General features: G+C 47.4%; 1 protein-coding gene across 2 annotated transcripts in view; it reads left to right on the top strand.

Moving 5' to 3' along the window:
- Positions 1-27,239, top strand: part of Epas1 (endothelial PAS domain protein 1) — an 82,165-nt gene that overhangs the window by 18,182 nt on the left and 36,744 nt on the right. For both annotated transcript variants that reach the window (XM_048416338.3, XM_048416339.3), the window contains exon 2: positions 25,079-25,269. In XM_048416338.3, the coding sequence (XP_048272295.2) occupies positions 25,079-25,269 (191 nt within the window). The remainder of the gene's footprint in view (positions 1-25,078; positions 25,270-27,239) is intronic.

Below are 27,239 nucleotides of genomic sequence, written 5' to 3'. Positions count from 1 at the left end.
TGAATCGGCAGTCAGAATTATGAAACAGGACTTTGTTAAAATTGATAGGTCTGTACAATGAACGTGCGGCAGCTGTTGGCATGGCAACTCCTACGTGGCAAAGTGCACGGAGCTCGCAGATGACTTTAGCAGTACTCCGTGTTAATTTGATAAATGGCTTTTTTAATAGTAGTTTGTGGGCTAATGGAAAGGTTGAAGCAAAGGCTCATTAATGGAGGGGAGGATGGGAACTTTGAAGCTCCTGGGTGAAGCTGGAGAGCCATAGCCAAGTCTCCAGTTCCAGCTCAGTGTCTCTATTTACAGGAAGGACCTTGAAGTGTGGCAAAGTGAAATACAGTAGGAAGCTGCCTTAAAAGTAGGCATTGGCACTAATTTTTAGTTTTAGGCATGGAGTTCAGGGTCCTTCTTATTCAACATGTTTACTTTGTGTGGAGTTTATCCCAGGGCACTGTCAGAGCTTTGCGTTTGTTTTCATTTTCCTTAGTGGTGATAGAGCAGGGGGTGTTATGGTGGCTGACATGTCTGGCATATTTTAGCTATGTTTGGTTGTTTGTTTGGGTTCTGATGGAACTTTTGTTTACTTTTGTTCCTTGTTTGTTGACCAAGGGTCTCAAGTAACTCAGGCGAGCCTCAAACCCTCTATACAACTGAGCATGACCTTGAACTTCTGATCCTTCTGCCTCTAACTCCAGAGTTCTGGGATGGTACCTAGCTTATGTGGTGTAGGGGACTGCACCCAGAGTTTCCTGCATGCTAGGTACTCTGTCAGGTAGCTTCGTCCTTCCCTGGTTTCAGCATTTTTGCCCGCACAGTTCGGTGGTATCGACCACACACCGTACTGTGCTGCCGTCACCACTGTTCATCTCGAGGACTCGCTCCTCATCTCACTGAAACTCGGCGTCTGTCAAACAGTGGCTCTCTACTCTGTCCAGACCCCTGGAAGCCACCTTTCTACTTTCTCTAGGAAGACGACAGTTCAAAGGAACCTCGTATGAATGAAAACATAAAGTATTCTCTTGTGTCTGACTTTTTGCAACTTAGCATCTTCTCATTTCATCCGTGTTATAGCAACAATCAAAACTTTGTTTCTTTTTAAAATTGAAGACTCTATTGTATGTACATACCACGTGATATTTATCTACTGATCATCAATGGACATTTTGATTGTCTCCTTCTTCGGCAGTTGGGAGCAATGCTCTATGCGTGTGGGTTTATCAACACCGCCTTGAGTCCCTGTTTTTGATTTTTTTTAGGGTATAGTAGCTAGAAGTGAAACTACTGGGACATACAGCAGTTAATAGTTAGTCTCTGGGGCACTGCCATACTGTTCCATAGCAACTATATGGTCTTGCATTGTGAGCAATGCTCAAGGGTACCAGCTTCTTTGTATCCTTGTCAGTAAGGATAATCATTTTTCCTAATGATTACTGACTTAATCGTCATTATAGACATGTTGCCCTGGCACCTGGTACATATGCGGCATGGGTGCGACTGGACATCACTGACCCATTGTTTATACCTGTGAGGCAGATGAGGCTTTTCATGGTAAAGTTGGGGGAGTGAAAGGTATCAGGAGGGAAGGAGAGACCATGTGGTCAGCATCTCTGGTGGCGGGAAATGGTTATCAGGAGGGAAGGAGAGACCATGTGGTCAGCCTCTCTGGTCCAGGCACCTCAGAGAACCTACAGGGGGAGCAGATGAAACTTTAAATAGAGGCCTTTGAGACTTACATGGCAGAAACTCTCAGTTTTATGAGTTTTAACTATAGCAAGTATGCTGTAGGCTGGCTTTACCCTGGCAATCCTGCCTGGTTAGCACTGCAGGTAGGTGTTAGTATCCCTCTTCCAGGGAACAAGCGTTGTTGTCCTCTGCTCTAGGAGCCTGGGCCCACTTTCTTTCCTCTTCTTGGGGAAACAAATCATACAGACGTCTGGCCAAGTGCTTGCTTAGGGCTTTGGACCATTCTGCTGTCTAGTTTTTCTACTTGAAGCAGTATGTAAATCTCTCCTCTTCCCAATGTTAAATTGGCAGCCTCGATTTGGAACTTACAGGACATCTGTTGTGAACTTCAAACAACTTCTATCCATTTGCAGTGGATGGAAAGCTAGCCTCTGTCCTTACAGGGAAGTACTACAGGTCTCACAGCTAACTAGCTCGTCCTTACAACAGGCTTTGGTACTGGGGCACACATTCAAGCCATACAGGGGTCATCTAAACTCAAGAGTGCAGGCTCGGGAGATTGCTTAGTGGTTAAGAACACATATGAAAGCAAGAAGACCCGAGTTTGAGTCACCAGCACCCATGTGAAAGCATGGCCCTGCATGTCTGTGACCCCCAGGCACTGGAAGGCAGACTAGCAGATTCTGGGAGTTCATTGGCTAGTTGGCCTAGCCAAAAATGGCCAGCTTCAGATTCACCTAGAGATAACTATCTCAAAACAAAAAGTGAAGAGTGATAAAGATCAGAGTCCATGTGCGTGCGCACGTGTGCGTGCACACACACATAGACACACATACACACACGCGTGCACACACAGACACACACACACACCCATGCACACATGCACCCCAAAACTCCTCTGGGTGCCGAATGTTCTCAGAGTGTCTTACTGAGGTTTTTCCCTTCCTCTGATGTTTCCAGGAGACGCTGACAGTGTTGGTACTCGGTCCAGACTTTGACATTGAGACTGAGAAATGGGGAACAAGACATAGAAAGACCAAATGACTTCCATCTTAAATACTACGGGTGACAGAATTTGAGCTTGAATATGGGTGGACACTCTAAAGCACCTGCTGCTTCTGTCATATCAGAAGGGGGCAGAAGCACAGTCCCAGAGCATTCCGCTTCTACTATTCCAAGGAGACACAGTATTAACCTGTCGTAGCCCAAAGGTGGCCTCAGAGGCCTGCTGCTCTCAACTGTCCTACTCACTGTTGGAGCTGGCATTGGTTAAAATCAGCTAATCATGGCTAAACAAAAGACTTCATCTAGGCTCATCTCTGGGCTAACTAGGAGGGAAGTAGTTGGTAGCTCAGAAATGGGAGAGACATGACATCCCCAAATTGTGCTAGGCCTGGACAGATCACAGCTAGAGTCTGGGACTCAGGCAACACAGGGCACTTAAAAAGTTTAAAACACAGATAAAGTTATCAAAGAGGGTCTTGTTGTTTTTGTTTTGCTTTGCTTTTTACATTTTCAATTTTTTTCTTAATGCACATCTCCTATGTTCCAAACATTCCACTATTTGGCACGAAGTATTGTGACAGATATTAATATCGTGCTCAATAAATACTTGCCAAGAAAGGAAAACATAGTAGGTGCCAGAGGCAACTATGTGCAAATACGATGAAAGTTTCCACTAGAGCAGGATGGATAAACAAGATGGAACAAGAGGATAAAACCTTGAATTGATGAGACACATTTGATCCCACAGTCATCTTCAGATCTGTGTCTTTTCTGTGGTCGTAACAAATTAAATGAATGTGCTTGCATAGACGCACAGGCGTGTATGCATAGACCTGACAGAAATCTTCAGATACTTCTTAAAAATGTGTGCATTGTAGTGGTTATTGCCAGTGTTCTGTCCCTAAGATGCTCGTTACATGTTTTCCACAAGGAGAAAATGAAGCCAAAGTGGGGCTTTGGGTACCTCAGGAGTCTGCTAACCAATAGCTGTGATGCTTCTTTGGAAATAACCTACCACCATCTTTCAGATGCCTGTGCCAAGCCACACACTGTCTATTCCTCATTACCACCAATAACAAATATTTAGTCTGTGACCATTGTGTATACAGGGCGATCTCTTGTCTCAGGAGCTGTTTATAAGCAGATTAACAGCAAGGGTAGGGCAGGGGGCTTAGCTCAGTGGTAAAGTGTTTGCTTAGTATGCACAAGGCCCTGAGTTTGGTCCTTGCATGGGGTCAGGGTGAAAGGAGCCAGGCAGAGCAAGATAAACTATGCTTTTGATAGTGGGGGTTCTGTGTGTGTGTGTGTGTGTGTGTGTGTGTGTGTGTGTTTCTCTCGCTGCATCACTTACTAGTAAGGCATGTATATAATAAATATTATATGTAAATATTCACTATCTTAAATATTATCTCTAAGTGCAAATTTAGTTTATGAGAAGATAAAGCATCCATGTCTATTGGGGGAGCAGAGGTGACGGTAGATAAGTTATTGAAGGTGACCAGAATGCATTCAGGAGCACAGATGCCCTCCTTTGGCTGTGATACCCCCTGTGGTGGAGAATGGGGTAAACTAGTTAGAATGAAAACTGGACTTCCTTGGGTAACTCCCAAATGCCATGGGTTTTCTACATCACATTTTATTTTGTATTTAAAAAGTTGTTTTCAATGCTGAGGATCCAACATAGGGCCTCACATATATTATAAACAAGCCTTCTTCCACTGACGTCCACCTATAATGATATTTTTTTAGCCACATACTAAAAACAGTTGCATAAGTGGGAATCTGACTGCAGCTTGTAAAAAACTTCCCAAGAGTGGCAGAGTCCGTAATTCAGAGTCATTTTGTTAAATGTCAAGACTACAGAAACTGCTTAACATTTCAGCTTTATGCTGCAAATGGGTTGGGTTGGAACCAGGCTCACAACTTTCCCTGGTCTTACTTTGCTTCCTCTAGGGTACCTTTGAGTAGAGGCCATTGTTATAGTCTTGGATTAAACGGAGAGGGTCCTTAGAAGGAAAGTATGTTCCGAGGGTCATTTAAAGAGGAGGGAGGGAACAGGGTATAGTTTGGAATGAGCTGAACTTTCCTGATAGAGCAGAGAAATTTCCAGAGGCCAGGTCTTTGTCAAAGCCACCCTTTTACTTAAAAGCCCACCAAGGAGACCTTGTAAGACCCACTGGCCCCAGTGCTCTCTGCTGGGCAGTGGTTCTGTATGCATAGGTTGGAAACTTAGAAACAGAGTTGTGGAAACTATGACTGGGTTACATCAGAATATTAATGTCTTGTGGAAGTTTTTAGGTCATTACCTTTGGAGGGAAAGCTATTTTGTTGTCCACTGGAGATGGGAGGAGAGCAAAATTCTGCTGACGTGGGTGTTTGCTTGGGGCAAAGGTACTGGGAGGGGTAGCAAGGGTGTGCTTCCTTTATGGTAAAAGCTCCACTGGCCTCCGTTTAAGAATATCCTGTAGGCAGGTGAAGGGTAGCATGATTCACTTTGTGCTGATTTCCTCTTGGTTCAGCTGAGCCTAGCAAGTCAGATCAGTAGAGGTGGACTAGCTGGGACTGCTCTGCCTTTCTATTGGTCAGCAGCAAGATTCTGACCTGGGTGCTGACAGTGCCAGGCATGTGTTGGAGGATGAGCTCCATAAGCCGTTTTCTCTATACGTTGCAAGTTGTATAAAACTCCATTGTGTTGTGGAATGTTTATGTGCACTGTACAGATGTGTGTCTACCTAGGGTGCCTTCTGATTGCTTTAATAAAGAGCTTAATGTTCAATAGCTAGGCAGGAGAGGGTAGGCAGGATTTCTGGGAAGAGAGAGGAAGAGGAGGAGAAACCATGTGTATTTTGCATGTGTATTTTGCCAGCAGACTTGGAACAAGTCACAGGTGCTGCATTGAGCAGGTAACCAAGCCACATGACAGAATGTAGATTTTAAAATGTGGGTTAATTAAGTTATAGAGCTGGTTATAGTCCATAAGTCTCCGGGTCACTATTTGCAGGCTGGCCGTCAAAGATAGTCCTACAGGAAAGCTTGCTGCACCGTTGGGCCATGCACTCTCATTTTAAGTGGACTTTATGTCCACCTTTGGTTGGTGCGTTTGTGAAAATTTCAGTGAAAAAAAAATTGAAATTCGATCACCATGATTTTTTCAGAATTTACACTAGATCTTTTTGTTTTTAAAACTAAGACCAAAAAACGGTAGAAACAGAAACTCACGATGTTTAAGGTTAGGGAAAGCTACCCCCTGCACATCATTTAAATCCTAAAGAGATTCCTCACATACACTATGATTAGTCCCTACAGAGAAAATTGTAACTCTCCCTAGGGAGAGTCTGGCTTAACAGAGGTGCTGTTTTGCATATCTGAGAACAGAGAGGCATGATCGAGATGAAAAGAAAATGATCCTATGCTGGGCTAGTTCCTCGGGGCACCCCCAGCCCACCCCTGTGAGAGAGAGCAGTCTCTTCTCTTTGGTGGATTTGGGAACCACTTGAACCTTGTCATTGTTGTCCACCAATGGGGAATCAGCTCTTACTCCAAGGAGTATCTGGGGAAGTACACTGTTGCCTTCCAGTCCCAGGTATGTATTATCAAGAGTCACTGCTTCCTGGAGCGGCTTCTCTTGCGTATGAGGGCTGAGATGAGTCTGCAGAAAGAAAGGCCGTGAACGGGTGCAGAAAGGAGTGGCTGCATCACCTGCCTGGGGGATGAGCCACCCGTGTGACTTCATGGTTGTGCAAGAATTGGGCAACATTTGGCCAGGGTGGAGAGGTCTTGGCAAAGGCGTTTTCACTCCTAATAGATTCCTATCTCCTCCATGAGGGAAAAACAAGTGTTAGGAGATCTGGAGAACTTGGAGGACATTGATTGCCTCCTCAGAAATCAGTGGAGTTTTATTTACTAAGCACCAGTAACAGGGTGGGGGGATTGGGCTGAAGACCTCAGAAGGTTAAAGATGACATCCCCTTTCCTTCCTGTGGCAGTTGTGGGGAAGCAGAGGGTGGGTAGAATAAGACAAGGTGGGAGACCGTCAATACTAACGTGTGGGCATGGGATAGAACTTTTTTAGAACTTCTGGAGAGAAGTCACAGGGCAGAGTGGTGTCAGACCTGCATATTTTAGAGACATTGTACCTGGGTTCAAGTCTTGGGTCTATCTCTTAGCTGAGGTATCTTGGGAAAGTGAGCACTCTGTGCCTATGTGTTTAAACTGCAACATGGAGGCCATCATTGTACTAGAATCAGAGGGTAGTGGTTTAGCCTTCATGAAGGCTGGACCTAGCTCCAGAGGAGGACACTAGAGGAAGGGCTGCCGTAACCTTGAGTTTTTGGCTTAACAAGTCTTCAGGTCTGTTTCCTCATCTGTACAGTAAAAGGATGAGATCAGATAAATGCTAGTATTCCCTTTATTCTAAAATGGGATGATTCCATGGTTGAATACATATTAAGTGTCTGTTGTATGTTCCAGTACTGCACTGGGCATGCTTGGATGGTAAACTGTAGAGAATAGGGGTCCCTGCACTTAAGATCTTGTTGGCATGAGGAAAGGACACATACAGGAGTGCATTTGAGAACAGTCATAACTAAAGTTCGGAGACATAGCTGGATAGATGATCCGTCTGTCAAGAGCACAGGCTGCTTTTTCAGAGGACTCTTTCAGAGAACCCACATGGTAAGTCACAGTTGTCTGTGTCTCCAGTTTCGCGGATCTGAAGCCGTCTTCTGGCCTCCACCAGTACCTGGTATGCGTGTGATGCACATACGGACATGCAAGCAAAAGATTAATACATGTAAAACAAAAGTAAAAATGAATCTGAAGAATATTAGGATAAGACAGCTCAGAGTGGACCAGAGAGAGGAGACTCGATGGCAGCTCTCCAACTTGTCTGTCATACCCCATAATTCTGACACTTGAAACATTGGCATTTTGTAATAGCAGTACAGACAGAACGTATGAAGTGGTCCAAACTGGTTTTGTATTTATTCTTGGATGCTCTTTCTATCAGAATAATGTATCTGGCACAAAATAGGCACAGAAGAATTCACTTTCCAATGGCTGGGAAAATCTAAGGCTCTACATTTTTAAGATTTAACAGCAGGTGGTGTTCTCAGCCCCGCCTCTAGAGGGCAGTGCACAGATAACACCTGTCTCACCGCAGCTTGGAGAAGAGCTTCCTAAGGCCCTATGCTTCCTGGGCCAGGTTTTTCTAAGATGAATTCTTTCAGTGCCTGAGCTTTTCCTATCTTGGGGGAGGGGAGCATAGACATTCCCTCCCCTGCAGTATCTATATCTACATTTTGAGGAAACCTACTAGAATTTGTTTCATAATAAACCAAACCATAGTTCCTCAGGGTTCATATGCAAATTGGCTGACCCAGGCCACATGGGAAGAGTCCACGGACTCCAGAATGGCCAGAATAGTGGAATAGGCAGTAGTAAGGGTCATCTCAGTTAGAGAAATGGGATGGGTGAGCAAGAAACTTCAGCGGTCTTAAGAAATGAAAAGAGACTATGTCAGAGCTAGACGGGTCTCCGGAGGCCTCAACTACCTCCCAGTTTCCACGCCACCCCCCTCCCCACTACTCCCCACTAGCCAAACATAGCAAGTAGTCTATGCGTTTGATCTGGTGTTTTATTCTCAGGGAGGAAATGAGACAGAAACAGCAGACGGGGTGGGTGAACTCCCTGGCCTTGCCCACTCATTGCCGGAGAGGTCGGAGATGGCCTGACTCAACACATCAGATCAGCAGACCACAGCCCTCTGCTGAGCCTCCTTGCTGCTACAGACCCCAGAGATCCTGGTGAGATGTGGCACATCACACCTTCTGTAAAAACACAAGCATGTGCCACACTTGCTGTGAGAACATGCCATCAGACAGGCACCCAAAGCAGTAGGCAGAACAGATGGAGCCCTGGCGGGCAGAGGGAAACAGTGTTGGCTGCTGACACGCTGTGTGTGTTCAGGACAGAAATCTGCCTTCCAGGGGGCCTCCTTAAGCTCTGCTCTCCCAATGTCACCCTCGACTCATTCCTGTTCCCTCCCCTTTTTGTTCATAAAAAAGTTATTTTCTTCCAAATAAGCAACCTCCAAATATATGAAATAAACATTATTTCTAATGAGCCTCTGGGAAAGTGCTCACCTTTGAACTTAGCTGAGGATTATGGAAGAAAGAAAAAGTCGGAGGAACTTGATAGAGCCTTAGAACTTCCTGGGGTTTAAGCTGGGTTGTGGATGACATTTCTTTTCCTTAATAAGGACCGTTCCAGAGCTCCGTCCGGGATAATTAGGCCATGTCCAAAAGCAGAGACCTAGGATTGGTTACTGACCCTAGTTTCGGGATTATTATCTGGGTGCTAGGCAACAATAGGGTAGGAGGCCCTGTTTCTAGAATGTTCTTTCTTTCCAAGGACTCAGAATCTTTTCTGATGGTCCCCGTGGAAAGTCGGAGATGGGGAGACCTAGGAAGGCGCTAGATGATACTTACGGAAGGCTGGCAGCTAAAGGGAAGTGAGGCTGGGGAACTGTCCCACTGAGACACGCTTATTTTCCCAGAGGTCTTGCCCCTTCACGTAACAGTAATCACTTTCTGAGAGACAGGCTCTCAGCCTGGTTGCCTCTGCTTGCTTGTCTGGAGTACCGCACATCTGAGTTTTCCCCAACGTCCCCCTTCACAGACGAGACGTTCACTTGCAACCATTGACGTAAGTCCTTCCTCGAATGACTTGAACCTGCCTAAGGACGTGTAACTACAGCTCTGCAAATCCCCATTCAGGTCTCTGAAGGCTTGTGCCCTGTGGCGGGAATTGTCCTTTCCCTTCACTCTCTTCCTTGTGCCTTCCTCGGAGGGCTTTCCTCCTGCCCAAATCGTAAGCTGTTCACATCCCTGCTGTCCTCTCGGACTGGAGCATACTGGTGCTCACATCTGCTTCCCAAAATCTCAGAACATGGATGACCTTTGCTGAGCTGAAGTTACCACTTCAGGGTATGAGCTGTCTTCTTTAAATTTGTCCTTCCTGTGGTGCTTGCACACGAAGGCCGGCCGGCACAGATTTCTTCCCTGGACAGGAATGATCCTATGCATGCCCATCTTCTTCCTGCCAAGCACCTGTTCAGGAGAGCGTAGCCTTTATGGCGACGAGCGGTTTCTCTGACGGCTCTGAGGTCTGCCGGGGTTCTCTAAAATTGGCAACTTAGCTGTGACCTCAGAAATTTTGGCTCTGGCAAGGCTAGGTCTTTGCAGTAAAATGGGCTCAGCGCCCATGGAGATAATCTCCTCTTGTAATATCCACACAATCATCTCATTGTCGAAGCGCAAGGAATGCAAAAACAGAAGAAATTCCACAATAGGGCTTCCCGTGGCTCAGTGAGCCAGTCTGTTCCCCACTGAGGGCACCTTGGGACACCTCAGAGCTTCAATTCCATCACCCGAACTTCATCTGACTCATAAGGTGTGGGCTTATGTAGGAGCCCACACCTACAACCTGAGCCTCAGGTCTGACAATGTCCAATGTCCTGGCTAGCTCCTATTCGTCACTTGGAACTCGGAAGAGAAAGCCCCTTTAGCAACTTCCTCTGATTATGTGCCCCGTCTTGTCCCCAGAACACTTACCCCTGAGTTCTGCAATAGCTGCAAGTAAGCTCCAGTCCCTTGGAGTGCTCCGTAGGCATTAGACACTGTCCTGAGAGGTTACAGTGGGTGCCATTCCTTCCTCTCAAGTGCTCAGTGGAACAGAGACCTGAGATGAAAGCTAGTCACCGGTTCAGTTAGGCCCAGGCTGCCCAACTGTCTGCTTGTCTGGCTTCTCACTAAGCTTTTGTCCTCTTAAAGGCAGAGGCCCACGTTACCCCCTGGTGGATAAGCACCTGTAGGTATGCCAAAGCTTACCGCTGACAAATGCCTGGTGGGATTTAAATTACAAAGGGCCATGCAGTTTATAAAGCTGCATAAGCGCAAAGGAGCACTTGTCTTTCATTGTAGGGAAGAAAGGGTGATGTTTATCTGTTGTTGTTGTTGCTATTTCTTTTAATTACATTGAGAAAGAGAGAACACACCGCTGCCCATCTGTGAGGTCAGAGAACAACCTCCTTTCACTCTGTGGGTCCAGGGAATCACACTCCTCAAGTCTTCAGATTGGGAGCAAGTGACTTTGCCTGCTGAGCAGTCTCTGGTCCAGGGATGGAGATTTAGGACTCTGGTTGCTTTAGGACTTTCTCTAGGCAGTGTAGACAGAGCTGTAGGATTTGGCAGACTGCCATGGTGGAAAGGACAGTGTTTTTGCCAGCATTTTGGTGGCCATTAGAAGTTATTTCAGTGAAGGCAAAGCCCCGTTGGGTATCTTAAGAATAATTAAGGGAGCGAGCCGGAGAGCAGGAAAGAGCGTTTCATCGGCAGTTCCAGAGATGCGGGCCTTGCCTTCCACCATTAGCAGGTCTTGAAGGGTCCAAGTGACACTCAGACAAGCCTCTGGGGTCCCACAACCCCACTCCATTCAGGTTGCCCCCCACACAGGGTCATTTCCCAAATGGTTTGGTGGCACACGGTGCTGCCTCAGAGGCTGCAGGTTCTTAGTGACTTTCATAGCTTCTCTCTGCTGCTTTCCACTGAGTTAGCAGGTCACTGTGTCATTACAATCTTTTCCTGATACAGGGACTATTACAGGCCTAGACACTGGCCCCTGCTTCGGTAGCTCTGGGAAGAGGGCAACAGCTTGGTGTTGGGACAGAGTATTGCCCCCTTTTCACCAGCATCTCATGGGAAGCCAGTTCCCCATCACCTGTCAGCATTAATAGACGCAAGCACTGTTGCGCAGAAAAATACCAACTTGTTTTCTTTCTGACTGCTGGGCTAGATAATGATGTCAAAATGACATTATCCCTAATAAACGTGATTTACTGAGATCGCTGACCACCCCAGTAGCAGGGACTTTCATTAGCAGGTAGACAGATAAGGGAAACAGCTGGCTCCGCCAACTCCTCTCGGTGGCACGAGTGTCTAGGTCTGGTATGAGCTGAAGGTGGGTGGGGGGGGGTGGAGTGTAAACTTTTTTAAAAGAAAATCAGGTTAACGGAGAGAATTTAAGTGTTGGCTATTCCTTAAAACTACTTAATGATTTTGAGGTTGTCACTAAGTTTTATACGTGCTTGTTTTGGTGTTGTGTCTTGGGGGGAGGGGTTTAGGCACTTGTGGGGTGTTGGTTTGTCCTATTTTCTCACCTCCATGTTACATCACCAAAAAAGGTGGGAACCCTGGTCAAGCTCTACCATCCTCCCCGCCAGAAATAACTCTGCGGAGGGCACCTACACATGTAACCAAAACCCTGGGCAATGGGCAGTGCAGAGGGGTAGGCTCTTCTGTTTATCAAGGAGTTGGCTTCTTAGAAATGGGATGGGGAGAGGATGGCCCCTGTCTGGGCTTGTTTCCTGTACCAGTGGGCTTTGACTGGCAGTTGGTTCATTGAAACACTTCTATGTGAAGATATCCCCAGGATATGTGGATCAGTTACTTTACCGGGGACAGTTGAGTCCTTGGATGCTAAATAGCCTGGCCATAATATAGCCACAATTATTTCTTTTTACCATTTGTTTTTGGCCAGAGAGTACCAAAGCATTAGAACTCTGCTTTACTGTTCCCATAGCTGGAGGCGTGTGGCTTGCCTAAACCCTCACACTAGCTGACCATATTTGAAAGCTCTGCCTGATGCTAATAATTGTCAGGGAAAGGTGTATGAGTCATAAGCTTGCTGTCCCTCAGAGGGAACCCCGAGATAAGGAATAACAAAGGGGCCAGTACCCCACAGTTAAGTGACACCATCAAGCCTCAGTGCTCAGGACAGGGCTAGGGAGGAAGCATCCACCTGGACAGGTAGAGGGCCAAGAGAGCTTCTGCAGGGCAGCAGGCTATGTCGGACCTTAAAGCAGAGAACTTGGAAGGGTAGAAGGAAGGAGACCCTTTCAACTAAATCCAAACAACAGGGATTTAACTGGGTGGCAGAAGGGTGTGGCATTTGGGAAGGCACTGCAGTCTGGCTGGAACAGGCCCTGGGGCTCAGATGAGGGGATCTAAGCCTAGAGAATAAGGCTGGGGCTAGGAGGCCTCAAAGCGCATGCTGAGTATGTTCCCCATGAGGGAGGTGTGATCCACTTTCTGTCCTGTGAGGGAAATGGTACTTGAGGAATGTCCTGGGAGAAAGGGCACTCGGCTCCTGAGCTGTTCTCTCTGAGGTCTAATGGCAATTGTATTCTTCTTGATCCATAATAAACAGGTAAGGGGCAAAGGGCCATGGCTGGAAGACAGGGGCAAACATCTGTGGAAGTAAAGAAAACACCCATGCAGTCTGAGAAGGGGTATAGCCTGGGTGTGGTGTTGTGCTCCATCCCACTGGTAATGTATGTATGTGATGTGTTCTTCAGCGAGAATGCCTGGCCAGGGTCTCTGTCTATCCAGCCAGAAGCCAGCCTGTGGCAGCCCAGCCATTACTGCTTCGAAAAAAGACTTTTAAAAGCTTCCAACAAAGATTCATTTCTCCTGGCTTTGTAGTCGAAAAAAACTCTCCTGTGTACTGTCCTGGCAAAAGCATGGCCAACGGAAGGAACAGGGCCGAGGCTGGCTGTTGCACCGCCCACCACGGCAGCCTCTGATTGCTGGCTTGGTGGTGTTCGTACATCTCAGCGTGCTACCCCATCTGACTTGCCGCCTTACCACTGCCGGTTTGCTGTCCCCTGACTCCTGGCCGCTAGTCTTTCCTCGGCGGCATCTGCGTCCTTTCTTCTTTCTGCCTTCCCCCCATCAGCTCCACTGTCCAGTTAGGGCTCTGGCCTTTTGGACTTTCTCCTCTCACACCCTCTGGTGTTGACTGAGGAGTAAACCTTCCCTCTGCAAGCTCCCCGACGTCACAGGAGTCAACTCCACATGTCACTCTGTTGCTCAGGGACCCAGCTTGTGACGAGGGAATGAGTGGAGGAACAAGCTATGGCTGGGGAAGACAGCCTGGTTCCCCAGGTTGCTCAGGGTTACCCACTTGAGGGAAAGTCTTTTGGCGTTTCCCGTGGCTTCGGATGACTTCTTTGCAAAGGAATGGAGTAAAGCTTCCTAAATATGCACAGATAGCCAATTCTCATAAGAACAAGAAGGGACAAATTTGGGAGAAAACAAGTGCCTGCACTGTGGCCATGAATCAGACCCAGAATGCCAGACATGTGACCACGTAAATGGGCCACAAACCAGAACTCTCTACAACAGAACCAGATTCTAGACCCACTTGTTCTTTCTCTTTTCAGACTTTCTTTCTTTTTTCTTTTCTTTTCTTTTCTTTTCTATTTAAAGCAGGCTCTCATGTAGCCCAGGTTAGCCTCGAATTTGCGGTATAATTGAGGGTGGCCTTGAACTCCTGCTCCTCCTGTCTCTACCTGCTGAGTGCTGAGTTACAGACTTGCATTGCCATGCCTAGTTTACGCGGTGTTGGGGCTCCAGCTCAGGGTTGGATATTAGGCAAGCATTCTACCGAGCGAGCTACATCCTCAGCCCTTTGAATATTTTCAACAGTGAACAGAAAAGTGGCGATTTAGATGGGAGAATAGACACCCTGCAGGGTTTGTCCCTTTATCTTGTTTCCAAACACACAAAGTCCCACAAGCTCTGCCATTGAACTGGATGAGCGTGTGGTCAAGCATCAGTCCTGATGAAAATTTTCTTTTTAAAATTAAAGTGTCTGAAGTAAGAGAGGATTGACCCTTATAATCCATATTTGAGAGGAGTTGCGGTCGGCAGCTGTCCATCCCACTTATGGCTCCTCCCCCTTCCACATTTCCCCTCCCCCCTCTTCTCCATTTCTACCCCCTCCTTCCTGCATATACCCACTGCTGGCCCCAGAGGCAGCCCTGCTGTGTTTTCTCATGACACAGTGATTATTTTTGGCTTTGCACATATTTTCTCTAATGTTATTATTACCTCCTCCACTCTTCTGGTTGCCTTTTGAGGAGCACTCTGTTTTTTTGGCAATTCTATGTAATATCAGAGGGTTAATTTTAGTTCAGTGGTGAAGACGGGGCAGGGAGAGAGGGGTATGCCTCCTTTTGTGCCTTTGCAGCACCCTACCCCCACCGTAGAAAGAGATGAGGTTCTCCATGCTTGCTCATGAAAGAGCTCTCTGCTTTCTCTGGCTCTGTGCTCACCATTCATCCACTGCTGGGTCTGGACTTGAGGATACCGCTCTCCAGAGGTGACGCTGGGGGCTGCTCCTCGGAGCTGGCATCTGAACAACTTGACTTGGCGGCCTTAGAACAGCCTCATTCAGAGTGAGTTCACTCCCTGAGCAGTTGGCCTGCTCAGCCTCTGTCCATAGAGTTCTCTTGTTCCAGCTACAGGAGGAAATGGAGATTTCCAAGTGGGAAGCGGCCTTCCCAATGCTTTAACTCTTCCCTGCAGGAAAGAAGAGCTACCAAGAGCAAAATAAAACCCTAGCTGGCCCAGCTGCAATTCCCTGGGAGAGAGGAGGGAGTGTGGCTGGGGGCTGAGGCTGGAGGCCAGCACAGCTGGGATCACTTTCTCTTTCCATGGGGAGGTGGAGAGGAAGAGGGTAAAGGGCACATCTGAGCTGCCCTGACATCATTTAGCGATATTTACCCAGTTTGCCCAGAGTGCAGGTCCTATAGAGAACATTGGAAAGTGGAGGGTGGTATGTCTCTGCCTCCACAACCCTTAATAGCAACAGGGCCTTCACACAGACAGGACATCCTCTAATGTGGGCAAGAAGTGCCCAGGGGAGCTGGCACCTAGGAAGTACCAGGGGAGACGGGTGTGGGATTCTAAGAAAGGGGAGATGAAGCAATAATCAGAGGAGAGTGGCATCCACCAAGCTTAGAGAAGTTTCCTAAAGAAGTGTGCGGAGTGAGCAGGGTTCTCTCTGGCAGAGGAGAAGGTCCAGTCCCTTAGACAGTAAGTACCCTTGGCCAAGGGAGGCACCAGGGTAGCAGACACACTCCACTGTGTCTTTGGCCTCGAGATCTTAAGGGCCCAGGAATTCTGTCCGTTAGAAGTGTGTAAGGTCAGACTAGCAACATCCACATCAGCTACGATAGTGCTAGAAATGTAGACCTTCACACCCTGGCCCAGACTGGCTGACCTTAATTGTGTGCTAGACCCGGGTCCTAGTGCTCTGTGTGTGCAGTGACATCACAGAACCATGTCAGCATGTCTGGTTCACACCCCAGTGTTTATTCAGAGAAAATAGATCTCATGCATGTGTGTGCACATGCGCACACACACACAGGCACACACGCAGATACACGCACACATGCACACAAACACACACACATGCACAACAGACATGCGTGCATGTACATATACACACGTGAACACACAAATGCACACGTGCGTGTTCCCACAAATGCTCACACAAAGAGACACATGTACACACACATGTGCACACAAATGCATACACACATACACTTTTACTTTTGACATCTTCTCACTAATAACTGTTCCCTGGGTGGAAACATCTCGCTCTCATCACATGCTGGTTTAGAGTTCTATAGAAGGATTTAGAACAGTGAGCAACTTTGAGGAATTTATACTGCAGAAATTATTGAGGTGGTTTTTATGTCTTCGTTTAGTACTGCTTGTGCTTTGGAGGAACCCAGGGTGCGGGCCCTTCCCAGAAGAACATGTCTACATGGGGTAAAATAAAAAGGAGAACAGCCCAGGGCTGACTGTGCAGTGTGGAATCTCTAGAGCAAGGTGGGTGGAGAGGTCAGGCTAGGCGGGGCCTTCCTGGACAAAATGGACTCCTTGTGGAGGTGACCAGAGGACCAGCACAGCAGGGATAGGCTGGGACGGTGGAAAGGACACATTGCAGAAGGCTGTGGGGAGCCTCAGTGGCTAGGGCTCAATCTTAGGGCCCATAGGGAGCGAATCAGCTGCCCTCCACACTGCAGAGCCTTGCTTCCTGCTAGGGAGTCCATCTTGCATCCGGACCATCTCTACTGCTGTTTAGATTTTTGTCCGCCCTTTAGCTCTCAGCTGAAAGTATTGCTGTAGGAACAGGCTGCCCATGTGGAACCAAACCACAGATTGTGATGTTGGGTGCTTGTGGGCTTCTAAAGAAAAAGGCTGTGAGAACACAGAAGGCCAGAGGACACAGAAGGACACAAAGAACCCAGAGGACACAGAAGGACACGGAGGACACAGAAGGACACAGAGGACACAGAAGACTAGAGGGAAAGCCTCGGAGCTCATCTGGCAACAACTTAGGCATGGGGCTTTGCCTAAGCCTAGGGAAGAGGCCCGAAAGTCGTCCAGAGAGAAAGCAATGCTCTCCAGTGACGTCCAGTGCACCTGCCAAACACAGCCAGCTCTGTCCCTGCAGCTCAGTCTCCTCTCGTGCCCTTCCTCCTGCCGTCCTTCCTTCCATTTTTCCTTTATCTCTTTGTCTTTAGACAGAGATCTCCAAACAAAGGAAAACTTTCCCTCCAGGGCATGTTTGCCCCTTGAAGTGACAACCTAGAGCAGGAGGTGATCCTGTTGTCCCCTTTTGCTCCTTCCTGCATCAAGAGGGTATGTTTTCAATGGCTCATCAAATTCAGTATTCTTAGCGGCTATACCCTCCATGTACCCAGCTCAGTGAAGCCTTCTGGGCTACAAGAAAGGCCTGGTTATTGGCATTTGGAGAAGACAGCTCAATTACAAACCAGTGTGGTACAGGTGTGAGTGCTAGCTGCCACACTGGGTGAGCGCTGAGCATGCTAGCCTCCATCTCTGGGGGCTGCCTCTCCATGCCGTGCGATCTGAGGCCACACTCACATTGTGAGACCTGAGGATTAAATCAGAGGCAGTGGGCTGAGTGATCTTCATTAAGTGGGAAGTATTGCCTGTGGATACTTGCTGGTGTGGCTACAACAGCATCTCAGCTTTGTGGATACTGATTAATCCCATAGCTAGAGTCTGCACAGTGGTGGGGTCAGACAGCAATGGGTATTGGCCGCCAATAAAGAACAGCGCCTAGACAGACAAAAGTCCCACAAGGTAGCCATCGTCTCAGGACCTGATTAAAGGCAGCCTCCCATTTCTGTGTCATTGGTCGTATCTCTTCAGACCTTTCAACCTAGATCTAAGGAAAAGAGGAAGCCAAGAGAACAGGGACTCAGACAGAGAATGTAAGCACAGTTGGTTTTCTTTCCTTTTGCTGTCTCTCTCTCTGCAACCGTTTGGGAATGAAGGGTATAGTCCTCGTAGAGTCAACACAAAGTGCCTTAGAAGCTGTCATGTGCCTCAGATGTAAAGTGACATTATTCACTAATATGTTAGTGGATACCCAGTGTCCTAGGCTGTTCAGACAGCTAACACAAAAGCCAAAGACTGGGAGCTTTCAAACAGCAGACGTTTACTGTTCGAAGTCTTGGGAGCTGGACAGCCAAGATCAAGGGGTGAGCTCGAGCACCCGCCTTCTGCTTTGCACTCTGGCACCTTCTTTGCGGCTACACGATGGGAGGATCGAGGCAGCCGTTTGGGCCTGCTTTATAAGGGTATTAATCTCACCCTGAGGTTCCACCCCCACATTCGAGGCAAGGATTTAAACATGAACGTTGGAGACATAAAATTCAGATCAAGGCACTTGGTGGGGCGAGACTAGCCCACCAACAGCCTGTCATGGTCCCTCTAGTCCAGCTTTCCCAGCAGGGCTGGGGACTCCACATGTCCTAAGGTGATGGAAGAAGTTGGGTATCTGGTTCCCCAGATGGGCTGCTCGGTAATTGAATCTGCTACTGTCTTCTGCAAGGCTGCCTGAGGCAGGGGAGGCCAGGGTGATAATCATCTCCAGTCAGCCCTGTGTAGAATTGACCATTAGAGGGCCAAGTGGGGTGAGCCCAGACATTACTGTCAGCCCTGAATGCAGTCCAGGCCTGCTGCTCTGGGGACACTGACCCTCAGAGGGGGTCAGGCAGCTGGGAGCTAAACTCCTCACAAGAGAGGAGGTTGGGCTGAAAGATAATTATCTGGACTTTTCCTTCAGAGACGGGGGCCATGAAAGCTGCGCCCTCCTTTTAGCCCTGCGCAGCCACTCCTCACTCCTCCGTGCCACTCAATGTCGCTGGTCGTCTTCTCAGAAGGTCTGCCGTCTGAACGCACCCATGTCTCTTCTTTGGCTCGTGTCTCGATTCTTCCTGAGTTCGTGGCTTAGTATTCTCCGTTTTGGCTGATGGCTTTTCCCTCCCTTTGGAAGAGATGCCCCTGACCGACCTCTGGACAAATGTCAGAATGCTCCCAGGAAGTGGGCCATCAGAACACGGTCTCCACAGAACACATTCTTGCTAGCCTTTAGAATTACCCTCTGAGAAATTCTTGTGAGTCGTCCTGTTCTTTTGAGTACCTCCAGTTGGGCAAAACCTTATCAGTTGAGAGCACATTTTATTCTTTCCAAGAATTACGAGCTTTTCACAGCCTGGTCTGGTGACTAAAAGGGTGGATAAGTTGGGGAAGACAGCCAGGGGTTTAGAATGACGTCAACAGTATTAAATGTTGTAACTGATATTCTGTGTGGCTCCAACATTAATTCCAAGACGACATTCCAAAATACTTAGAGCAGTGGCCACCGCACCAGAATCAGCCCTAGCCTTCCCCTGAAGTGACTCTTGTAATGGCCACCAATTTTCCTGTGACTGTCCCAATCTCTATGTCATTATTTTGATCTCTTTCTATAGCTATAGCATCTGGTAGATCGATGGCCTCATCAGCCACCAGATAATATCTGTTTAGCTTATGATAGTGTCTTCAAATTTACTAGACGTGATGATTATGGACACCATGTAAGGTAGAGGAAGCATGTGGCTAGGTCTCAGATGTAGACCTGGTCTTCAAAACCCCTGTGATGTATGATAATGGGCCCAGATATCTGTATCAACAAGAACTCCAGGTGATTCTGATACAAGGTAACATTGAAAATGACTGTTTTGCCAAACTGACATCAATAACAATCTCGATGTAATATGGATCAAATGGAATCATTTAGAAAAAGCACTGAACTCCAGAACTCCATAAAAAACCAGTTTTTCCTCCTAAATGTTTGAGAAAAAAGGTAAAGTGTTTATATTTTCAAGACATCCATAACTCCAGATTAGATATATACTATGCACAAAAGTCTACAAAAGGGTCCTTTAAAATTGTCAACTTTGTTACAGTAGTTCTTGGTCCTAGCTACATAAGAACTGCAGAGGCAGGGGGCATGATGCCCTGTTTGTACCACAGACACATCAAATCCAAATCTCTGGAGCCAGGGCCCCAGGATCCATTTTTAAAGTTCTTCCAGTGAAGAGCCAAGATAACCCAAAAGCTTTGTTTCTGCTCTGGTTTCATCTGTGAAGCAATTAACTGCGAAACTCAAGGTCCAGTGACTCTTGATCCTCTCTGGGACCTGAACTTGGTATTTTCTTTTTAAAAAATATTTACTTATTTCTTTCTATGTATATGGATATTTTGCCTGCCGGTATGGCTATGTATGACGTCCGTGCAGTGCCCACACTGCAGTGTCGGGTCCTCGAGGGCCCTCCAGGCAGTTCTTGGATAGACTCATGCAAGTGTCCACCTCCTTCCCTATTTCATCTGCCCCTATTTCTTGCGTTCACATCCCCTGTGATTCAGTTTTAGTTTGGAACTTTGGGTCAGAACAACAGATTTATCCAAGCTGTTTTAATGAGCCTCTGTCCATCTCCCTCCCTGACCTACACTTGACTTCCCGGCTACTTGACCTTATAGGGTAATAGACATATGGCTTAGATACCTGATGACTGTAGTCACGATAAAGCTAACTGAGCAACCAACTTCCTTGGTGGTGCTGGAAATGGCTAGCCTCCCCTCAGGCTCTGGTCAATTGCAGGTCAGAAATAAGGCTCATCTGGGCCAGGAGTAGGCCACTGTGGATAAATGCCACACTTACAACATCGTGTGCTCTGGCCAAAGGTTGTTCTGCTTGGTTGAATGGCGGTGTCTAAGATCATCACTTTATATTCCATGGTTCCATATCCATTGATTCAACTAACCACATCTAGAATATTCAGAAAGAAATTATGTATGTGCTGAATATGTACAGTATTTTTTCTTATCACCCCACATCAGTAATACAGTACAGTAACTACTTATATAGTGCTCACATTGTAGAAAACATTATAACTGGTTTAGAGTATATAAGAGGATTGTGTAGGTTCCATGTAAATACTACACTCCTTAAGGACTTGAGCATCTAAGGACTTTGATGGCTGTGAGGTCCTAAAGCCAGCCGTCCACTAGCAAAGGAATGGTTGTACCTGTACCTAGCGATTGATCAATCAATGCTTCAATGCACTCAATTTTGTTTTACTTCCAGTCTACTGCTTAGTCCTGAAGTTGCTTCAATGACGTGGAATTAACTTTTTCAGAATCATGTGTGCTTCCCCTCAGGGAGAGCGACCGCCTATACATGGATGTGGAAGGGGCAGAAAAGCCCCAGTAAATCAGAAGAGGCTCCTAGCAGGTAGCTCTCGGTGTGTATAAGGACAGGAGGCAGAGTGTCATGTCTTTCATACAACACATATGCCACAAGGCCTCTTCGTGGGAACAGGAGAGCCACCCAGGATGGGAGGAGAGACTTTGACCAAAAAAAAAAAAAAATGTGATATAAGACACTACAAAGTTTCATTTCTAATTATCTAAACATTTAGGATCTGAGAACTTTTTAAGAGAGGCCAGTGGATTCAAACATGTGTGTTTTAGGGTTGTGACACAATAAAGAAAAATAAAATGTGATCACTGCAGGGCCCATCTTGGAAGAAACGTGTTTCAGGAAGAAACCCTTTGTGGGCCTAGCAAGATGCCCAAATGTGACATGCAGAACTGGCCAGGATCAGCTTGCACGTCATAGCCCCGTACCCCCAGACAGCAGGCTAGATGACAAAGGGCAGGTGTTATGGCAGAGTCCAAATGCAGCTGATGCTCATGGTAGCCAGATGATGGATCTTCATTCTGCCATGACAGTTTTCATTGCCAGAGAACCTTCTAGAGCGTCCTAAGTTATCCCATTTTATCCTGACAAGATATGGAGTCTTCTTCCTGTTTTGAAGGAAGCAGAGCCCAGAGAATACATTTTCTTCTCCAAAGTCAGATGGGTAGTCTGTATGGTGGTCAATGCACAAGCTCAGGCTTCTGTTACTTGTACCTTCGTGTTAATTATTCTTGCTCTTCAGGGTTGCTAATTAAATGATTCCAGTGTTGCAGATTTTTGTCTATTTTCCTGAGAGTCAACATTAGACATCTCTGGACTATGTTAGCCAGGGAATCTAATTAAAATCAAGCTAGTTCTAGAGTGTGCGACCGTAGAAACAAGGTAGCTAAAATGGAGGACACACCTCTCTAAACCAGGGGTCTGCTGCAGGTTCTCAGCCTTTTGTCTTCTAAATGGTTAAGCCATGGAAGTTTCTTCCTTCCTGTTTAGGTGGGGCACTGGCCCCTACAGATGAACACTGAAAAAAGTGCGGGGGGGTTGGGGGTAAGGAGTTATTCCTGGCTCTGCCACTAATTAGATAATGGCTCTAGGCAAGCCACATAACCTGGTTGGTTCTCAGTTTCCAGGTCTCTGAAATGGGGACATGAGTCCCACCTGCCTGCTCTCTTCACACGGTTGCAAGGATAAAATTAGGCAGCCTGCCTGCTCACTAACTGGAAACCCTCCAAGGGCTTACGTAGGCTCTGGCTTTAAGACCTTGGGAAAATGGCATAATATGTTCTGAGCCTCAGTTTCCCTATCTGTAACTGCACAGTGTCTGCTGAGCTGCGTCAGGAAGAAGGGTGTAATGGGGTGGTATGGACAGTGCTCGGTGCAGTGGCCGAACGGTGTTCGTGTGGTTGAAGGAATGTGGCACAGCTCAAATCTCAGATGCCAAATGGAACCTGCCTCTGGGTAGCCCCGCCCCCCCCCCCCCCCCCCCCCGCCGCCATTCCTCCGCCATGGTTGCTCTCCTTCTCAAACACAGGAGTCCTGACATGCGAGGGGCTTTGCCCATGAAGGTGCTGCTGTAATACACAGCCTGTGATGATTGCTTCACCCAGCATGGCTGCTTTAGATGTTCCCGATGACTAGGTCATGTGTTGACCCTGCTGTCATCAGAAGTGTGAGGGCCTAGTGCTGGAGCGGAACTCAGCATCTCCTACCTGGATCTCATGACCCAGAGCTGTACCTTCCTGCCTTCCCCATGCCTAAAAGCTTGTGTGCCCTCAATACATCCCCCCCCCCCCCCGCCACACACACACCTATGAATTCAGAATGAAGATACAAAATCCAGGGACCAGTAAAGTCTGGTAGAAAATGCAAAATCTCCCCAAGGGCAGGTTGCTAGAGGGTGAGATGGATGGGGTACGGTGGTGGGATTTCCAAGAGCCGAAAGTCAGGAAGAGTGGAGGAAGAAAGGGGTAGACGAGGAAAACAGAAAGGGCAGAGAGGAAAAGAAAGCCCAATTTCAAAATTTCGCACAAGGTTCTGCTTGACCCCAAGAGTGCTGTATGGTTCTTCCTGCAGTCTGGAATCCAGAGGGTAATCCATCCAGCCAGGGATCTGTGTCTGCCAACAAAGTATGCTGTAAAGTCAAAGCAGGGCTTCTGCCTCAAATCCGCGAAGGGGTGGAAGGCACGCCAACATTCCAGGAATCCCCAAATAGTGATTTTCTGTCCAGATAACAAGAGGCTCAAAGCCAAAAAAAAAAAAAAAGGAAAGCAGCCCCTGGGTTTGGCAACCTCAAAAGGTAAGGTAGAACAAGCCAGCCTGGAGCTGATTAGATCAAGCCTTGAGAGCCACAAAGCACATTGAACATCTTCTACAGAAATAAAAACAAACTTATCTCTTTATTATACAAGTAATATATGTTATTTATAGAAACACAAGAAAACAGAGATAATTACTCAGTAGGCCAGGAATGGGGGAGGGGAGCTCGCTAACCCTATTACTCTGTGGCTCTTAACAATCACTAATGACTAAGTGCTTGGATTCTGGGGTTGCCCTGCCCAGGGCAGAGTTCAGTTCCCTATTTATCAGCTGGCAGCCACAGGTGAATTATTTAGCCTCTGTGAGCCTGTTTCTCATCTGAAAATCTGGGATGCTAGTAATGTCTACTCTTGCAGCAAGCTGTGAAATTTAAAGATGCTAGCATGGTAGTGTCTAAAATCATAGCGGAACTGTATCAAACAGTGTAATTGTGCTGTGACCATTGTAAGAATGTTTAATATTTACTGTATTTCTAGCTGTTTTCTGCATAATAAAACAGAAAATGTTCCGTGTAATGCGCACATTTTTCTGAGGACACAGTTGCCCTATGCTTTTGATAGGTTGTCTTTTCATAGAGGGATTGTCTTTTTCTTTTTTCTTTTCTTTTTTTTTTTTTTACCACTAAGCTAATGCTGATTGCTTATGGTGGGATGTGCCTGATGCTAAAGGTTTCACATAAATGATCACATTAATTCCTCACAATAACTGTGAAGTGGGTACAAATGAGGGGATGCTAAGCACCTTCGTAGCTAAAGTGTGGAGTTAGCAAGCAGAGAATTAAGACTTCTGGCCCAGATGTTCTGACTTGCCTGTATTAGTACTTGGCATGGACTTTGGAAGAAGATTCCAGTATCTTCAGGACCTCCTGAAAGTGGCAGGTTTGAGTGAGGGCACATCTTCCTTCTCCCATTCTGCAACAAAGAGGAAAACGAGCAAGAGTCGATTTGGTAGTGCAGGCCAGCAAGATTTGTACACAGTGTACTGCCACACTTTGGCAGTGTGAACTGAGGTGTGTCTGCCCCGTGATCTCCTGGTAGGCACACACTTTGGCAGTGTAACCAGGGTGTGTGTGCCTCCTACTCTCCTTGGGATTCACTGGCTTTTTCAGTTTCTGTTATGACATCCCTCTCAGATCTGAAACAGGATGGAGTCCCAGGACTGGGCTTCATTTTTACGGAGAGCATCTTGCCTGGGGAAAGAGAACCTTGTTCTCCAGGGCTTTTGTCAATACCATATGTGCCGTTGACCACAGTTTCTTCATTCTTCCCTTTCCATCACTGGATTTTGACCCCCTCCCCAAGGTCTGTTCATTAATTTAATTAAAAAGTCTTCATTAAAACCCTACCACATGAAGCCCAATTTCGGCCCCCACAGGAATGTAGGAGAAGGAAGCTGTTTGAGAAGAGACCAGCATACATCAGTGCAGAGCCAAAAGCAAAAAGCAGCATGTTTGCCGTTCCAGGCTGGGTCATGGGAAGCACTGACTTTACAGTGGTTGGGGCATAAGTGTGACTCTGACAGGAGTGTGAAGAGGGGCATAAGTATGACTCTGGAGTATAACTGGCTGACAGGGATGTTCCAGGGACTAACCCCTTGTTTCTTCATTTAGGAGCAGCTCAGAGCTGAGGAAGGAGAAATCCCGAGATGCTGCACGGTGCCGACGCAGCAAGGAGACGGAGGTCTTCTATGAACTGGCTCATGAGCTGCCCCTGCCTCACAGTGTGAGCTCCCACCTGGATAAAGCCTCCATCATGCGGCTAGCCATCAGCTTCCTGCGAACACACAAGCTCCTGTCCTCAGGTGAGGCTGGCAGGTCCTGCCCGAGGCTGCCACATCCCTAGACCTTACTCTCAGGCACATTACTCTGCAGATATGTCAACAATGGGCCTTTAGTTTACATCAATTTATTTGGGTGTGAGTTCATGTCTATTGGTGCATATGGAGTCAAAGGACAACTTCTGGGGATCTATCCATCTCTGGGTGCTGGGGCTTAAACCCAGATTGTGAGACTTGGCAGCAAGTGCCTCTTCCTACTGAGCCGTCTGGTAGCCCTGTTCCTTCATTTCAGCCATCCCTCTCTGTCAGTGGTTGTATCCTGAATACACCCACAGAAAGAGGTCAGGGAGAGGCCCAAGCAGGAGTATGAGAGAAAAGAGAGAAAGGGCTGGGAGAGCAGAGAGCAAATAGCTTAGAGGCCCAGCTCTGCTACATCTGGCTGTGGGCCCTGTGCCCTCTGCGGGAAGCCTTTCATTCCTGTCTTCCAGCCACATCTCTGGGACATCTACGAGGATGTACTGTGAGGTCTCTTGGAACCTTGGTTTCCTTGCTTCTAAACTGGAATTATCCATGCTTACTGCACAGGGGGTTATAGGAATTAATGGAGACGTGGCTTAGCTTCATTCATTCCTGCTAGGATAGCCCCTTGGTAGATGACAGTCTCAGGAATCCCCTGTCCTCAGCCAGCCGATATAGTCTCCTTTCCCTAGAATATCTCCAACAACAGTCTATAAGAAAATATTTTTTTTCCATTTCCCAGAGTCACATTCTTCAAAAACCATTTCCTGTTAGGCCCCACCAGGAAGAGGCAGCCTGGGATTTCCACTTTCAGATCCTATGTGCAATCTTGTTGAGTTTATCAGTCCTGTTAAGGAAACTGGGCAGCATGTAGCGGTGTCTGTGGGCATGGATGAGCAAGAGAAGCAGTCAAGGAGGAACAGAGAATCTCTGGTTCATTTTCAGTTTTCTGAAGTGAGTGTGGCACTCTGGAGACGGACTCCTTCTGCCATCCTGTAACGACAAAGCTATTTTAGGAAAGAGCCCCCCGCACAGAGAGAATCCAGTGTAAAGCAGGGAAGTCAGATTGGTCGGTGCTATTCTGGGCCCTGTGTACAGGAAGGATATGTGGAAAAGACCTTTGGAGGAGAGAATGACTACTCAGAGGACCCAGAGGCTGGAGGCTAAACCTGCACTGCAAGGTCAGGGCGGCTGTGCTGTCCCAAGAAGCAAGCGGACCCTGGGGAAAGCAAGGGCAGACTGCAGGGCAATAGCAAGCACACAGGTGCTGATGCAAATGGCAGAGGGGAGCACGGGTTAAGCCCTGTAAAGCCTGGACTGCCAAATAAAAGGCAGACTGCCGGAGAATCCATCCCAGGCCATGTACATGCCTTTCTTATACAGAGGTTTGTCCTGTTGGAGAAGTGAGAGAGACAGAGGTGATTTGTAGGATTCGCCAGGCAAAGCTGTTGATGAGGGCCGGGGAGCCAGTGTCCAAGGGAAGCAGCTGGAGACTGGCCAGGACTAGCCACGAGCAGCGGGTGGACAGGAGGTTCTCAGAGCTGTCTGTGCCTTGCTCTTGTCGCAGGAACACATTGTCTGTGCTCGCCCACACAGAAGCCTGGGTGTCTTCCTCACCAGTTGTGGGGTTGACTTGCTGAGGTCTCGGGTAGCACTGGATCTTCTGAGCAGATCTGTCTTCACATGGCCTGGTGCAACCCCTCCTACACTCCATGTGCCCATGAAGCCACAGATGCAATGCCAGATATCACACATCCCAGCTCAGGAGCTCTGAGTGTTGACAAGGACTGCCTACCCTCTAGACAGCCCATGCATGGACAGACCAGAGCTCTTGGCACATCAGTTCCACAGCTCTCTGTCCCGAAGAAAGAGAAGAAGTTCTCATAAAATGAGCACACCCAGGGAAGGAAGTGATGACTTAGCTCTCCTTTGTCTCTTCCATTTCTCAAAGGCTCCTACCAGGCATTCTCTGGACC

This window comes from Myodes glareolus, chromosome 6 (assembly GCF_982192425.1).
Source record: "Myodes glareolus chromosome 6, mMyoGla1.1, whole genome shotgun sequence".
In the NCBI taxonomy this organism is placed as follows: Eukaryota; Metazoa; Chordata; class Mammalia; order Rodentia; family Cricetidae; genus Myodes; species Myodes glareolus.
Note: the sequence above shows the minus strand (reverse complement) of the source record. Positions and strands in the feature narration are given on the sequence as shown.